The following is a 15,997-nucleotide window of genomic DNA, read 5'->3' on the forward strand; positions in this document are numbered from 1 at the left end:
GTTAGAAAATGATTACCTTACAAATAAATTTGTGTAGCATTTTGTTATTAACAGAATGATACTCCTAAAATACAACGTCGTTTGATATTATGATATAGTTTGAGTTAGGATCATTAAAGTATTACATTTTGCTGAGAAGAAGAACATGGAGAATGGCTTTGGCCTCATCTTCATCATCCCTTATCATGATCAAGCCAGTGGTGTCCCCAATAATGACCAGTTGGAACATCAATAGTTTAGAATTCTCCAAAGCCTTAATTCGTTTTCCTCTGTGGTGTTTGTCGATAAGGTAAAAAAATTGAAGGAAAAATTGGGTCAAGTTGGGATGGGAACCTTTTTCTCTTTTAGGTCCGATAAGGAGATGGAGCTCCGCCACAATGCCATTGACATGTCACATTGGAAGTCAAGCCAAGAGTAGGGCGAGGAAAAGATAGTCTTCCAAAGCAATATGATGGTGTCCTGGTCTGGTGTGACACGATAGCATCCGAGGTACAACCTTAGTGGAGTTATTTTTAGGGATGTCAACGAAGCGAGTAGGGTTAACTTCCCGTAACTTATTCATTGGATAAATTCGTTTCATATCTGTATCAATATTTATTAGGTATATGTTATACAAGTATTTGCATAATTTTTTAATATCCACATATACCTATAATATTTATAAAAAAATAAAAATAAATATTTAACAACATATTTTAACTATAAATTCAAATAAAATAAAATACATAACTTATTCAAATAGTGTTGAATGACAGTTTATAAAGAAATGATTTTTTTTTAAAACTAATTGATAAGAAATAACTCATTCAAAATAGATATATTAATATTTTAATCATGTTTTTGTTTTTTAATTTAAATTAGAGTATAACGGGTACGGATATCTACGGATACTATGATACCCGTACTCGTCCCATTAACATGTGGATATTAAAAATATTCGTACATGTTATCTGCAGATATCTATTTACAATATGCATCTCTTATCCGTTACGAATTTTATCCATAAATACTTACATATATGAATTTTTTTGACATTCTTAATTATGTCAGAAAAAAAATGGTTGTTGGAAAGGAAGAAAAAAGTTTAAACAGATAGTGATTACCTTTAAAATCCAACTTAATTTATTGAGACAAAAAACTTATTAAGAGATCGCATTAAATAAATTTATCGAATCTTAGTACTAAAATATTAATTAAATCTTCATTTTAAATGATTTAATTTTTGAATATCTTATTTTTTATAAAAGCCATTTTAATTTATTCAATAAAATTAGATTTATTAAACATAAAAAGTACCACCTTGATCTCGTAGATATCACAACAAAATAACCTTACAAAATATTTCTTACAAACTTCAACAATCTCAAATGACATCAAAAGAAAAATATATACGTTGTTATCAGCTAAAAAAAATGTATTTGACATGAGTTGAAAAACATGTGGAGAAAAAATAATTAATTAATATTGTTGAATTATTGAAAACATGTAAGTAATAGAATTATTGAACAGTATAAATTAGAAAAAAGAAAAGTATTCTATTTAGTAATGTTAAAAAAAACATTCAAGGTTAAGTGCCTTTGCATGCGTGGTAATGCCAGATCTACCGGATGTGGTCCTTGGATACATGGATGGACAAAAATTTAAATGTTTTTGTCACGAGAATTTGACGTCACACACTACTGAGGACTAAAGTTAGTGTTTAACACACTTTTAAGAATGGATTTGGTAATTTGCAAAATTTAATTTCAACCCCCACCATATACTTAATGATAACCTGAATAAAAAAAGAAAATTATAACAGTCATATACTGATCTTGGACACCGAGTTGAGTTGTTGAAAGCTTCTCTCACTCCATCACTTGATTGTGTTGTCTACCAAAGGTAACTATCACACCAATATCCTCCATTACGCGCCCCCTACACTCAGGAACAACAACATAATCACTCACCCAAAACTCCAACCCTCTAACCGTCAACATGTCTTCCATTCAAATTCGCCTAGTGCAAAGCCAGACCTACAACCCTCAACCTGCTCCTACCGACTTCAAAAGCCTCAAATCAACACCAAAATAAACAAAAAAACAAAACCTCATTTTTCATATTGTCACCAATCTCTTTATCCAGCTGACTCTCCTCCAATGATCCAACAACAAAGCTAAGAGAATTTTTATTATATAAATAAAAAATGGTAGAAGCAAACAAATCACCATGATTTTGAGTTTTCCTCCTTGTGAGTCTACTTAAGCTTTGTCTCTTGAAATAGTAAATAATCAAATTCGAACCTAAGAGTGTGTAGTTCTATCACTTCAGTGTTTAATCCTTGCAGTGTGACATCAAATTCACCCCACAAAGTAAATAATTCTCAGCCTATAAACATGGCATACCATGTTTATAACCAACACATCTGACAGTCAACATACATAGAGATGTTAACCTTGACGGAATTCTTTTATAAATCTCACGAAGCCACTTGGCAATTAACATTTCTTAATTCATGTGAGTTCAACAAAAAATAAAAGATACTAGGAGGAGAAGTTTTGGTAGCCATAATTTGTGTTGGGGATAAGATTAACGCTCCATCCAAGTCAATAAATAAATTGAGCACGAGCCCTGTTTTTTTGGTGACCATAGCTTGAATAGATTTTAAAGAAAAGATCAAACACCAATGGATGTTAATAAACGAGTCTACCAGACAACCGTGAGCTGGCATTTGATTTTGGTTCACTTCTTCAAATAGTCACTTCTCAACCCAATCCATTTGTATCTGGAACAATGGACTAAAATATACATGATAAGACAAAAAAGAAAAAATATTAGACTTGTTTCTAAAGTTTGCCAGGATTTTTTCAAATCCAACCCCAAAAACTGAGAATTGCAAGTGACAAGTGATCCGCAAGCACAAGCAACAACGACGAACTAAGTACGATATGAAGATGAAATGCAATCAACACAATATGTCGATGCCACTCAAGCTCGATAGAAATAAAGCCATTCATTCATTCAAGATATTTAGACAAGGTATAGACATCACAACAATGCTGCTCGCACAGTTTTTCTAATCACTTCTTAGTTCTTAACAAATTATAACATTTATATGAAACCATATATATAAATCCAATTGAATCGACTGCTCAGTTTGGTTTTGATAACATTTAGGTTAAAAAGTCAACCTAACCAGTCAAGCATGATCCGTTTGAAAAATATTCTGGATCTTATGCAGTGATACCATTAGCTTGGGAAAAAGACATGCCTTGCAATTTGCTACTTAGGTACAGGTAGAACACAAACACAGTACTGCAATTAGAATATTAGGTTCCGCAAGTGCACAAAACATTGACAGTTTCACAAGATTTTTCCCTGATAAGACTAAGTTTCAACAAGCCCAACCAAATGTACAGCTTAAGAACGAAATAAAATCTATTAGAAAATAACTAGGGTGTTTTTTTATCAGCAGAAAAGAAGAATTAGATGTGTGTTTGAATCGAAAAGGTAAGTTCTAACTAAACAAACATCCTTTGAAGATTCGAAAAATGCTAACAGCATGCTCTTCTGAACACTCCTTATTACTGAGTGAAAGACAATAAAAAAAATTGTAGTTCTCAATAAATTTTATACACTAGCAAAGCGTGTTATTGGTGATACTCCTAAAGTTTTAAAATTTCATGGGTATAGAGTTCAAAAGAGGGATTTATGGAATACCATGTTAAAAACACGTAAAGTTAGGCCAGTATAATTGGTGCAAATAACCAAATCTGGTAAAAAAAAACTCAAAGACTTGCATTCTAATGTCTCTAAAGAAGCTCAAATATCTAATAGCCAAGTAACCGCCCAAGCCGGCAACATGTTGATAGACGTTTAGGGGAAAGCTGATATGCAAACCAAACAACAGCTATGCACTGCAATTTTATTTAATAAATATAAGGAGTTAAAAAGTAAGCAATTTTAAAACAGTGACAAGGTGGGAAGAACCTCATTCTGATAATCTAAGTAAACTTAAGGTAAATGTGGAAATGTATGTTATACTCTCTACAAATCTACTTCTCTTGTTTCCAAGACTCAACAGATTGGGATATCCACTTAACCAAATACAATCATGAATCTTAATCTTCATTCAATCATTACCCCCGTAATTGCAAGTTTCATACAAAATTAATGCTCGCAATAATCAATGACCAAATCCAAACACACACCAATAAAACACAAATCTTTGAGAAGGGCAACACTCCACAATCTCTTGAGAACTTCACTCTAAATTTATGATCACTTGATTATGAACCTTTGAGACAAATAAATCAAGATATAAAATCTCAAGTTCGGGAACAAAGGTAGACTATAAATCAGAAACAAGGTCTAACCGGCAGAGTAAAAACTAAAAAAAAAAGGAGGCAAAATCGCCTGCGAAGCAGTACCATAGTCAAAAACCAAAACCACATAATTTTTTTTGCCATATGTATAAACTTCCCCGAAATTAGAAGAATAATAAGAGAGGCTAATAAATTACTAACTGTTAAAAGGTGCAAAAAAAGAGAATATGTACTATTCCACCTTTTTCTCCCTTCGCAAAACGTAACCCTTCACCTCACCCGGAAGCCTCGACACACTCCCTCGCAAAATGCCCAGGCTTCCCACAATTAAAGCAGGTGCTCTTCCCAGCACCGCCGCCGCCGCCACCACCACCACCACTATTACCACCGCCGTACCTTCCTCCTTCAATGCCGCAATCCCTAGCCAAATGACCTACCTCCCCACACCGAAAACAACCGCCACCACTACCACCACCACCACCACCGACGCTCTTCGCGGTTGCGCAATCCCTCGCCATGTGTCCAAATCCACCACACCTAAAGCAAGAGCCGCTTCCGCCGCCGCCTCCTCCGCCGCCGTTTCCTCCGCGCACGCAATCCCTCGCGAGGTGACCGAACCCGCCGCAAACAAAGCACCCTCCCCCGCCTCCGCCGCCTGAATTGCTGCTTCGGTTGCAGTCCCTAGCCAGATGGCCGAAATCGCCACACTGGTAGCACGTGGCTCCGCCAGAGCCCGCGCCATTCCGCCTGGAGCCGAAGCCGTACCCAGAACCACGATTGCCGGCGGCGGCGCGGGGCTGGAGCGGTGCGCCGTCGATTCCGGTGACATCGACGGCCTTGGTCTTGTCGTTGTCGCCGGTGGCGATAGCGAACTCGACGCGATCGCCCTCGAGGAGAGTGCGGTAACCGTCGGATCTGATGGATGACTGATGAACGAAGAGATCCTCGCCGCCGTCGTCAGGCTTAATGAAGCCGAAGCCCTTTCCATTGTTGAACCACTGCACAACGCCCGTGAATCTTTCTTCCGCCATGGAATCGGTTCGATTTGAAAGCCAACAAACCCTAGAGAGAGCCTCAGAGGTGGAATGCCACAACACAACACTTGGTAGAGTCTCTCTCTCTATATATATTCTATGTGAACTGCAATTCCAAGGATCATAAATCAAATCCAACCCTACCTGCGATTAATTATTAATTATTCATTAATTACTAATTATTGATTAATTAAACCAATTTCTGTTTTTTTAAATTATCGTCGATTTTCATAAACAACCGAGTAATGATCGAATATGTCTCAAATTCATATATTTATCCCACTATTTTATTATCAAAATTTTATTGTATGTTAAATATATTCTTAAGTGTGAAAATAAAATATAATTAAAGTTGAATCTATATATCTATCACAAGTATGTTGTACTCATAATTATTAAAGTTGTACTCATAATCCCACTATATATTTTCTTAAAATGATCTGGTTTGTAACTATTATATAATAATGAGTTATCATTTTATTGTACTTTATATTTATGTTTTATTTTTAATTATATTAAATTAATATACGTATACATAGACATAATTATTTATATTCTAAAAATAACTAGACATTAAAAAATATATGAATACAAGAAGAAACTTTGTTATATATATATATATATATATAAGATAATTGAAACTAAAAACATTTTCAAGAATATGAACATAATTGAGACTAAAAAAAATCTTAGGACCTATTTGAGATTTTTTAACAAAAACATAGACCAAATGAGTATTTTAACATATATATATATATATATATATATACACACGTATAAAAAGGATTTTTGTTTTTTTACATGTTTTATTTTTTATATTTTTAAATTTCATCTTTTAAGTGATAATTATTTTAAACAAAAGTAATTACATTTTTATTTTTTAAATAGCTGTTAATTTAAATTTATTTATTTTTAAAATTAAAGAGTGATTGTATTATATTAACTTTTTAAGTGACTGATTATTTAAATTTATTTATTTTTTAAATTGAAATGATTATTTATATATAATGACAGAAATGTCTAATGAATTTATTTAAAAATTAGAAATTAAAAAATAATGTTTAATAGCTAAGTTATAATTTTATTTAATAGTTCAATTGTTTCAGAGGCAAGGAATTTTCATCATACTATGTTATCCAATTCAAGAAAAAAAATAAGTTGAATTTTTCTATCAAATTTAAACGGAATCGATCATATCATAATAAGTAGTAGCTTATGTTGTGTTGTTAAAAGTAAGTTATTATTTGAAAAACAAATGTTAAATATTATATATAATGGTTAAGTAATATATTTAAACAAAATAAGTCAAAATTTAAATTAGAAACGAAACACAAAAACAACATCTATTTTGGCTTAACGTGATAGAAGTTTAGAATCCTGATTCAAGTTGGTAGAAACAATGCGCGGGATAGTGAGACAATAATAAGGTTGGATTCATGTATGTTGGATCATCCCTCAAAAATAGTACTTGTAAAACTGACAATGAAATTATTGATGAACAATATAAAAATTGTCAAAGAAAAAATTACAGGGTCGTCATATATCTACACAACGAAGGAGGAGTGATACACTTTGAGACTTGTTGCAGCATGAAGTAGGAGTTGATATCTGTAAATTAATACACTTCCACATTCCATTGCTCTGCTTTCTTCAATTGCTTCTTGTAATCAATCCAATCAATGCCTATAGTACACAATCAAAACACAAAACATAATCAATCAGGTTTCTCTCAAAATCATGTGCCAAGCCAAAGCAAAATTTCTTACCATCTCTTGCAGCCAATGATACCATAATGTCATCAATTCCCTTTTCCATTCCTTTTAATCCACACATATACACAAAAGTATTATCCTTCTTCAGTAGTTCCCAAAGCTCTTCTGCATATTGAGCCATTCGAGTTTGGATGTACATCTTCTCTCCTTGCTCATTTGTTTGTTCTCTGCTCACAGCAAAGTCAAGCCTGAAGTTCTCTGGATATTTCTCCTGCATCTTTTCAAATTCCTGCCCATACAGAACAACTTCTATCACTATACTAAAATCTCTACAAAACAAACCATGAATGAGAAAACTCTCATTCTTCTCACCTCCTTATAAAGCAATGAGCTGCTTGTAGGTACACCCAAGAACAGCCATGCCAAACCATTGAACTACATATACGCCAAACATGGTTAATAATCACATGTTTCCACTTATAAACACATACTAATAATGTTCAAAGAAATACCTAAAACTTATCTCACAAAGCAAAAATGGCTAAATGAATCACAACATGTGAATAAGTATACTAGATTTTGCAGACACTTGCCTTGTAATCTTCGTGCTTCTCGAAGAACATTTTCCATAAGAATGAGCGAAATGGGGCAATCCCAGTTCCAGTTGCCAACTGTGAAGAAAATTTCATTGATCAATGGTGAAGACAAGAACAACCGTCGTGTATATGTACCATATTCGTTTTCATCTTATAATAAAATGAATGATAGTTTACCATGACAACGGTGGCATTAGGATCTTTTGGCATAAGCATTTCTTTCCCAACAGGTCCAGTTATTGTTACTTCAGATCCTGGCTTCAGGTCACCTGAATAAAGAGGAACATGAATAATTGGTACAAGAACACAGTAGATACCATTACTGTAACAAAGTAAAACAGCCAAATAAGATATTCTAGCCTACATTGTGTTAAACATAAAAAACAAACCACTCATCCTTACACAAGAAATTTGAGCACACTCCCTTGACAATTTCTCCACTATCATTTGTGTACACTAGTCGTTTCACGCATAGAGAAACCTGTATGAAAGCAATCATATAGAGCTAACTTTTGAGTTCAAAGTAAGTGAAAGCACCTGAAGTAAGTTCAGAGCAGGACTCAAGTATGCAAGCAACAAAATTGATCAAATAAAAGCGTTATGGCGTTTACAAAATGAAACCCAGAAACTGCAATGTAATATTGTTAATATATGACATGGTACTCACAGTCTTGGAATCACCAAAGTCACCAATGGCACTGCTGGCAATAGAATACAATCTCAGTTTATGAGGTTTGCCATTCTTGTCAATACCGTCCGGAATTACCCCAATTGATTGTCCTTCTCTGTAAGGAACCTCTCCTGAAATCAAAACACTATAACATTAGCTCAAAATACAATTTGCATCAGCAATCAACTCTATAAAGAGAAAAAAAAAAAGAGAAAAAAGAGGGAAAACTAATGAACTTCGCACCCTCGGTGCTGAAAACCATGTGCCAAGTTTCTCCTGGAGCATCATCCCCTGTGATCTTTGTGTTGAGAAGGCATCTACCAATGTATGGGGCTTTGGGCTTGAACTTGTTCACAATCACACCTTCATCCTGTTTCTTAGACTCTTTTTCAACCTTGGCTGGTGCCTCAGTGGTGACTTGAGCTCTGATGGAAACCACCCTTCCGTTGCTGGAAACATCTCTGTATTGAAAAGGAACCTGAGATAGAAACCCTACTTAATAACCCAGATCATCTAAAACGCAATATCAATCCTCAATTAGATACATTTTCTTAGCTACTCTTGATGTAATTCTCCAATCATAAATGATAAAAATTTGCACTGAAAGTCATCATAGATTATCAAAATGAAATGATGAAAATTTGTGATGGAAGATATTAGACATACCTTGTTGAAAATGACTCTCTCTGGGGCAACGATGGAGGTTCTACTTTGGAGAGAGGTGGACTTGGTGGATGGAAAAGAGACTGCAGCACTAACAGCAGCAGCCATTGGTGAAGAAATGTTGAATGAAGTGATGAATTTTGTGTAGCAGTGAGGGATTTGAGTATGAATGAATTTAGAAAAAAGAGAAAAGTATAAGATTTGAGTGGACGAGATTTGGAAGCAAATGCAGTGGCGGATATTACATTAGGATAAGTTTAAATGTGTGATGGTATCAACAGCTTTCAACTATCACCTTACATATATGTACTTCCTTCGCCTCCAACCAAATTCAAAAAATGTCACCAAATGTTGAAACCAGAAATAAATTTATTGTTTAAATTATTTAAAAACAATTTAATTCATCCTACCATTTTTTTTCTTTTCTTCATTTAGTGTATTTCTTTGAGTAGTTCTTTTAATGCTTCACTTCTCAGAATAATCACCATATTCAAAAATAAGTTTCTAACTTGTAAAACTATTTTCACGATATTTTGATGAAGTCGAAGCCATTGGAATCTTGAATTCGGTTTTCACCACAAAAAAAAAAAAAAATATATATATATATATATATATATATATATATATATATATATATATATATATATATATATATATATATATATATATATATATATATATATATATATATATAAGATCTAAAAGCGATATTTTCCCCCTGTAAAATGCCAACTTGACTGGGCAATGTCTCTTTTGTTTTGTTTGCATCTAAGGCAGAGAACTGAAAAGAATTGTCTAACAACAAAAACAGATAAAAGATGGAAAGGGATTGAAAATATAACGTACATCATTCTTTAAAAAAATTAGGTTAATTGATTAAAGAATGGTCTGAAATCATTAGTTTACTCGTAATATATATAGAATATTAAAATAAAATCAAGTTCTCTAAATTAAAATTATATTAACAATAGAAGAATTGTTCGAGCCTATTTATAAGTAAATTTTTTTTTAAAAGGTCAATACACACCTTTTTTACATTTTATATTAAGAAATGTTATTGAAAAAAGGAACATAAAATCTCTGGCCTTTACTCCCTGCAACCCCACAGTTTCTTTGCATACCCACTCAAATTTTCAAAATGATATTTTACCTATTTTAAAAGTGATTTCCGAATTATATATTTACAAAAATCATAATAAGTTTATGAAATTTTTGAAACAAGATTTTTAGAATAAAATTTTCATAACAAAATTTGCATACAAGATTTTCACAAAATGAGATTTCAAAACAAAATTCTTAAGATGCATTAAAGCTTTTCGGAATAAAATTTAAAATAAATAAATAATCTCCACAACACATATTATTTTTATATCTTTAATATTTTGACATCACTTGAAAATTTAGATGTAACACATTTTAAATACTCTTCCTTCTTTCGTCTCCAATACATTTTTTAAGAAAAAACTATGACGAAACATAAACTTCAAAACAATACATGGTGAGAGATGAATGTGATAGGTAAAAAATATTTTAATAAAACAAAATTAATATTACTCTTACAATTAAAATAAATCAAAGTATAATTAATTAAATTAAAGTAAAGTAAAATGTGGATGATTAGTTTTTAAATAAATAATTTAATAGATGTAATTATTATTATTATTATTATTATTATTATTATTATTATTATTATTATTATTATTATCTTGCCGACCTAATTCACTTGAAACAAACATGGTTAAATGTGTTTTATAAAGAGTTTTTCGGAACACATAAAAATATATTTCAAAAAGGAATTTTTGAAACAAGTTTTTATCCTGCATTTTCTCTCTTCTTCTTCTACAACAGTGGTGATTATGGAAGCGGCGACGTGGTAATGTGATGCAGGTCATGAATGTTTGAGTCTTTTTCTATTATTATGGGGAATCAATTAGTAATTGTGGCACTACAAGAACCAATATCCATATCTCTTATATGTTTTGGCCCATTCGACCCAATCTTCACACCGAAATTTCTGACCAATTCTAAGCCCAAAATCGTCGAATTTTTAGAAAGGGTTAATATAAGAGAATTTTGTTACACATAATTGAGATAATATTTTTTTAAAGTTAAATATGTTTTTTTCTCTTAAATTTATTTGACCTCTCAAACACATTCCTCTACTAATATTTAATAATATTAAAGTAAAAATATGTCAAATAACCAAAAATATGTTTAATCCTATTTTAAAATAAACCAAAAGTTACATTTACCTCGTTAATATTGCATTGGGAAATTGTCATAATCTATATAAAGATAAGTTTGACAAAAGTGTTGAGAGCTGTGTGATGGAGCTTCATGATCAAACAATGTCAATGGATTTCGGAAAATGTTTCACTAACTCTACAGAATCAAAATGTTTTTGTTCAAAGTCTATTTAAACCTTAAGTTAGAACAAAGAAAAAGAAAAAGTTAATGTTGGATCTTTCAGGAAAGTGGTTAACTAGATACATAGAAATCACTCAAAAATCTAGTTATACAGATACAAATCCAATTTGATCTTAAATAAATTTATCCAACTTTAACTGATTTTTCACGTATTTTTAAAATTATAGTTAGTATATAACTCCCTTCTCAAGTTTGTCGAAGTAGTCTTTCTTTGAAAATTTTGTTTTTAAATCATTATATTTGTGATAGTTCATTCTCTAGATTTAGTTAACTTTATTGCAAAGATTTACAATGAGTTATCAAAGAAATCAAGAAATTGCATTCTTCTAATCTAAATTGACACAAAACGAATACTTTTGAAGACAAATTGTGTAATTAGTGATTATTTTTCGGTTGAAAGTGAACAATACACGAGTGGCCAAACAGTGTGAGTATGAATTAGTTGTGACTCCACTTTCAGCATTCATAAATGTTGGGTTTTGAAAGACTACTAGTGTTGGGTACTGATTGATACACTTAGCCGAACTACCCAATCTGACGAGTGTTTTATCTGTTGTAGGATTGGACAACAGTTTCTATCATAAAGAAACGAAAAAGTCTTCCGAAAATAATAAAAGTGTTAAAATCGGAACATAACAAGCATGTATCAGCCTCGGTGCTTTCAGTAGAACAAAAATTTGCTACTAGTACAACCCAGAGGCAATGGAGGTAGTGTTTTTGTAGCTTTACATTTTACTTTCCCATCAGAAAAGAACAACATAATACTGTTTAAGAATGCACGATTACAAAGTATAATTTTATAACTGTTTGCATCACTGGTTACAATTTCTATCGTATCAGAGGGTCAACTGGAGAGGTGGGAAGGGAAGGGAAGTCAGAAGAAATGGTTTAGCAAACAATTCTCTTTATAGTTAAAAACAGATCTGAACAATTGGATAAGGCATTTGATTGTATATACACTCAGAAGAGCAATGGATCAGACATGAATGATTGACAAACCTCACAACCACACCAATGAATTACTAACTAACTCTTCCTATTATTGATGCAACTTTTGGAATCCTCTTGAACCTCTAGACTGATAAAGCTCAAGCCTACCTTTGGATTCCTGCAACAAAGCCTCGATGGTTTCATCCTGCGTCACGCTGGGTTGTTTCGAAGCCCATTCAAGCACTCCAAGAACCTCGGCCCGAGCAAGATCCTCGCTGTCCGGCACATGCAATGCAATGTAGGAGAGCAGAACCAGTGCCGAAACCTGAACTGTTTGTTCTCCAAGATACACAAGCTGGACCAAGTGTTTAGCACCACCTGCGCTTATGATTGCCTTGGAGTGATCAAGGTGGAGGTAGTTTTCAGAGCAGGCAAATTTTGTGAGAGAGATTGCAGCTTCTCTTGACACTTCTGCCTCTCTTTCATCAAGAAGCCGGACCAAGGGACCGATTATCCTTGTCTCTGTTGCCCGGAATGTCCTTGCCAAATTCCCTATAGCCTTTATGCAAGGAATGAGGAGTTTTGTGTCTTCCTTCTCGATGATCTTGAGCACTTGATCAACAGCAGCCTTGCAAGCAGGAGAGTTGGGTTTGAAAGCTGATCTTCTCAATTCTGCATCTTTTTCTGCCACTGCAGTGATCTCCTTCACTGCCAAGGCACAATTGTACTTCACATCCTCAGACCCTTTCTCAAGGAGAATGGCAAAGCACAAGAGAGCCCTCGATTCGGTGATGCTCCGACAAATGGCCACGTTGCCCTTTAGGAGCTGCCGGAGGGCTCTTGCTGCCATTGCTTTCATGTAAGCCTTGTTCTCCGGGTCCTCCAGTTCCCTTCCCTTCATGTTAATCCCAGAGTAGGTATAGCTTTGCTGGTGGGACTGATGGTTTTGCTTGCCATTGCCATTGCCATTGCCATTGCTATTCCCATTGGCCTTTGGGTTCTGAGCAACTCCATTGTCTTCATTGGACTGTTGCTGCTGCTTGTTGGCAGCATGCATTGCCATCGTGCTTGTCACCACTTTGTGCATCTGATTTGTGGACTTATCACCCAGAGGATGCTGCATGCGACTCTGCATCAGCTTCTCCTCATCTTCACTCTCCTTTCTCAAACTATTGCCATTAGAGTTATTACTGGCCATAACAACAGCATGGATTGATGTGGGTTTGTAGCTAACAATTGCGTATTTACTATGCTCCTGAACGGTTTCGAAAGCAAGATGACTTACAAGCAAGCGAACGATGTTATGCTGAGCGAAAAGATCTTGACATTTAGGGTATTTAGCGGCCAACTCCGACACGGCCCAGGCAACCACAGCTTGAACTTTCATGGGACCTTCTTTCAGGACTTTGGCGAAGACAGAGCACACCCCCGCGTGGATCATAATCTCCACGCTCTCAGGGTCACGGCCGAGAAGCCCAATAGCCCTGGCGGCGTTCTCCTGACCCTCTTTTTTCCCCTCCTTCATCAGCTTCAACAAGGGTCCAACCCCACCTTCCTCGATGATCAACTTCCCGTAGCGGTCGTTGTCACGTGCGAGCGACACCAGCGACGCGGCTGCATCAGATCGGTCGTCGAGAGAGCCCGTGTGGAGGGTCGCCACCTGCTCCCAAATGAGGCCCAAAATGGGCTCGTTGGCGGCTATCGGAGGGAGCCCGAGATACTCGTCGCCGCGATCCTCCGCCGGAGCCGACACCCGGAGGAGCCACGACACGTCGCCGATGGAATTCTCGAGTTGGGACGACATCTTGCGAAACGCCGCCGTCGGAATGATGCTGAACACGCGCTTCATGAGGCCGTTGGCACGGCATTTCAGCACCAAAGACAGCGCCTTGTCGAGGACGAGTTCGGTGTCGGCGATTATGCGCCGCGTGGGACGCTCGTACAGGTCGGAGCTGGCACGCGCCGCTTGTCGAAGAAGCCCCGCGAGTTTTTCGGTCTTGGATTTGAGTTCTAAGCACTCTTGCTTGAAGGAGGAACTGGCCTCTTCCGCTGCCTTGGTGACTTGGTCCGCCAATTGGATCGGCTTTGCCAACAGTTGCTTCACTATCTCCGACATCGCTCACTCCTTGAAGGGTCCGATCCAAAACCCAAGTTGCAAAAGCTCGAACCTTTATTAAAGGAGGGAGTGATTAGCGAAAAAGGGTTGGTTTTGCGGCCCTACAATCTCGGCTTTGATGGAGGGAAAACGGCGAGGTTGTTGAAAGGTGCCAAGAGAATGCGGTGTGTTATGATCTGGCAATTGTCTGCGAGTGAATATGAATATGTATGGAGTGATGACGATGATGTTGTGTTGTGTGCCGTTCTAGGTCTGAGGGCATGATTTGTTGAAATATTGGGACTTTGATTTGTGAGAGAAAGTGTTGGGGTGGACGGGTCTTACAAGATCGAACGCGCTTTCTTCTTTCTATATAAAAAATTTGGTCTTTCAACTGTAATCGCTAGCATGACAAGAAAGCACAACTATTTAGGAATTTAGGAATAACCCAGGCATTTATTTTCGCTTCAAGAATCACTTTTGTAGGTAAAATGGAAGAGAGAAGATAAATAAATATCTGAAAGGGATTAATAAGAGTAGGTTTTGGAGATTTGAAAGGTATTAATTTGCATGAAAGAGAGAGTAGTGCCAGCGTTATGAACTTATCATATTGGTTCACCATAGATTTAGAAATGAAAGTGTGACCACATTATCATTATTAAAAGCATTTGGATTTAGTTAGTTGAGTTTTGTTAATGTTTGCAGACAATCCTGATAAATCTAAGTGACTTCCAGCCAGTGTATGTATGTATGGAATCCACATTTTTACTTTAAATTAAACAAAAAATCTGAATTAACGCTTGCAGACATATTAAGTAATAAATTAAGAGCATTAACAAATAATAGAATTTTTCTATTTTGGTGTTTAAAGTTCATTTGGTAATATGCTTGGAAAACTTGTAAAATCTTGAATTGATTGTTTTAAATTATATAGCTTCTCTAAGACATGGTCTCAAAATCCAAACTTTGAAACCTTTGTTTAACATATATTTCTTTCTCAGTCACTCCATTTAAAAATAATACGTATTAATTTAAATACAACTCTAAAAGTTTGAGTAAAGTCGATATTTGATGATCATAACATTGAGTTATTACCCTTATTTTATTGTGTACTATTTTATTCCTCGTAATTCCTTTAATTTTTGTGCAGGGTTAAAATCCTATTTTTCATCAACAAGTGTACACTTTGGTTTTTGAAAGAAGATTGGTTCTGATACCTACCATAATAATGTCTTTCATGGTATAATTTGATTATTTGTTGTTTTATTTTATTTGTTTGATCTTGTTTCAATTAATCCTTAAATCTAGAAACACTTTTATTCTACTTAAACTAACTTTTGTTTGTTCTAAATCTTACACAACATATCTAATCCAGTACTGGAATGATGTATCAATTAATATTGAATTTTAACCACACCTATCAATTATATTAAAACATAATTATTCATTTATATGTTATTCTTTATAGACTATTTTGTATCTTTATCATACTGCTTCATCAGTCATTTTCATCTTATTATTGAAAGCTGCTTTTAAATCTGTATGTTGGAAACCTATAACTTATTA

General features: G+C 34.7%; 3 protein-coding genes across 3 annotated transcripts; all 3 read right to left on the bottom strand.

Annotated features, from left to right (window-relative positions):
- Positions 1-2,458: 2,458 nt before the first annotated feature.
- Positions 2,459-5,428, bottom strand: LOC114174934 (cold shock domain-containing protein 3). The gene is made up of 2 exons (XM_028059667.1): positions 4,546-5,428; positions 2,459-2,777 (listed from the first exon to the last, which is right to left on the bottom strand). The coding sequence occupies exon 1, from the start codon at positions 5,333-5,335 to the stop codon at positions 4,580-4,582; it is 756 nt and encodes a 251-aa protein (XP_027915468.1). The 5' UTR covers positions 5,336-5,428; the 3' UTR covers positions 2,459-2,777; positions 4,546-4,579.
- A 1,319-nt stretch (positions 5,429-6,747) lies between these two features.
- Positions 6,748-9,266, bottom strand: LOC114176250 (ferredoxin--NADP reductase, leaf isozyme, chloroplastic). Its single transcript, XM_028061224.1, has 9 exons — positions 8,983-9,266; positions 8,560-8,794; positions 8,314-8,447; positions 8,049-8,127; positions 7,824-7,915; positions 7,644-7,721; positions 7,423-7,485; positions 7,105-7,339; positions 6,748-7,021 (listed from the first exon to the last, which is right to left on the bottom strand). Exons 1-9 carry the CDS (start codon positions 9,085-9,087, stop codon positions 6,954-6,956), a joined length of 1,089 nt encoding a protein of 362 aa, XP_027917025.1. The 5' UTR covers positions 9,088-9,266; the 3' UTR covers positions 6,748-6,953.
- Positions 9,267-12,110: 2,844 nt separating this feature from the next.
- On the bottom strand, positions 12,111-14,976 carry LOC114178026. Its single transcript, XM_028063699.1, has one exon. The coding sequence runs from the start codon at positions 14,450-14,452 to the stop codon at positions 12,446-12,448; it is 2,007 nt and encodes a 668-aa protein (XP_027919500.1). The 5' UTR covers positions 14,453-14,976; the 3' UTR covers positions 12,111-12,445.
- Between the last annotated feature and the right edge of the window lie 1,021 nt (positions 14,977-15,997).

Source organism: Vigna unguiculata, chromosome 3, assembly GCF_004118075.2.
Source record: "Vigna unguiculata cultivar IT97K-499-35 chromosome 3, ASM411807v1, whole genome shotgun sequence".
NCBI classification, from domain to species: domain Eukaryota; kingdom Viridiplantae; phylum Streptophyta; class Magnoliopsida; order Fabales; family Fabaceae; genus Vigna; species Vigna unguiculata.

What these genes read in the sequence shown, in the direction of transcription:
- LOC114174934 (XM_028059667.1), bottom strand. Translation starts at nt 5,335, where the DNA reads ATGGCGGAAGAAAGATTCACGGGCGTTGTGCAGTGGTTCAACAATGGA.
- LOC114176250 (XM_028061224.1), bottom strand. Translation starts at nt 9,087, where the DNA reads ATGGCTGCTGCTGTTAGTGCTGCAGTCTCTTTTCCATCCACCAAGTCC. An exon ending in ACTTTGGTGATTCCAAGACT is followed by an intron (nt 8,128 to 8,313) that starts GTGAGTACCATG and finishes GCTTTCATACAG; the next exon opens with GTTTCTCTATGCGTGAAACG. An exon ending in ATCATTGGCTGCAAGAGATG is followed by an intron (nt 7,022 to 7,104) that starts GTAAGAAATTTT and finishes TGTGTACTATAG; the next exon opens with GCATTGATTGGATTGATTAC.
- LOC114178026 (XM_028063699.1), bottom strand. Translation starts at nt 14,452, where the DNA reads ATGTCGGAGATAGTGAAGCAACTGTTGGCAAAGCCGATCCAATTGGCG.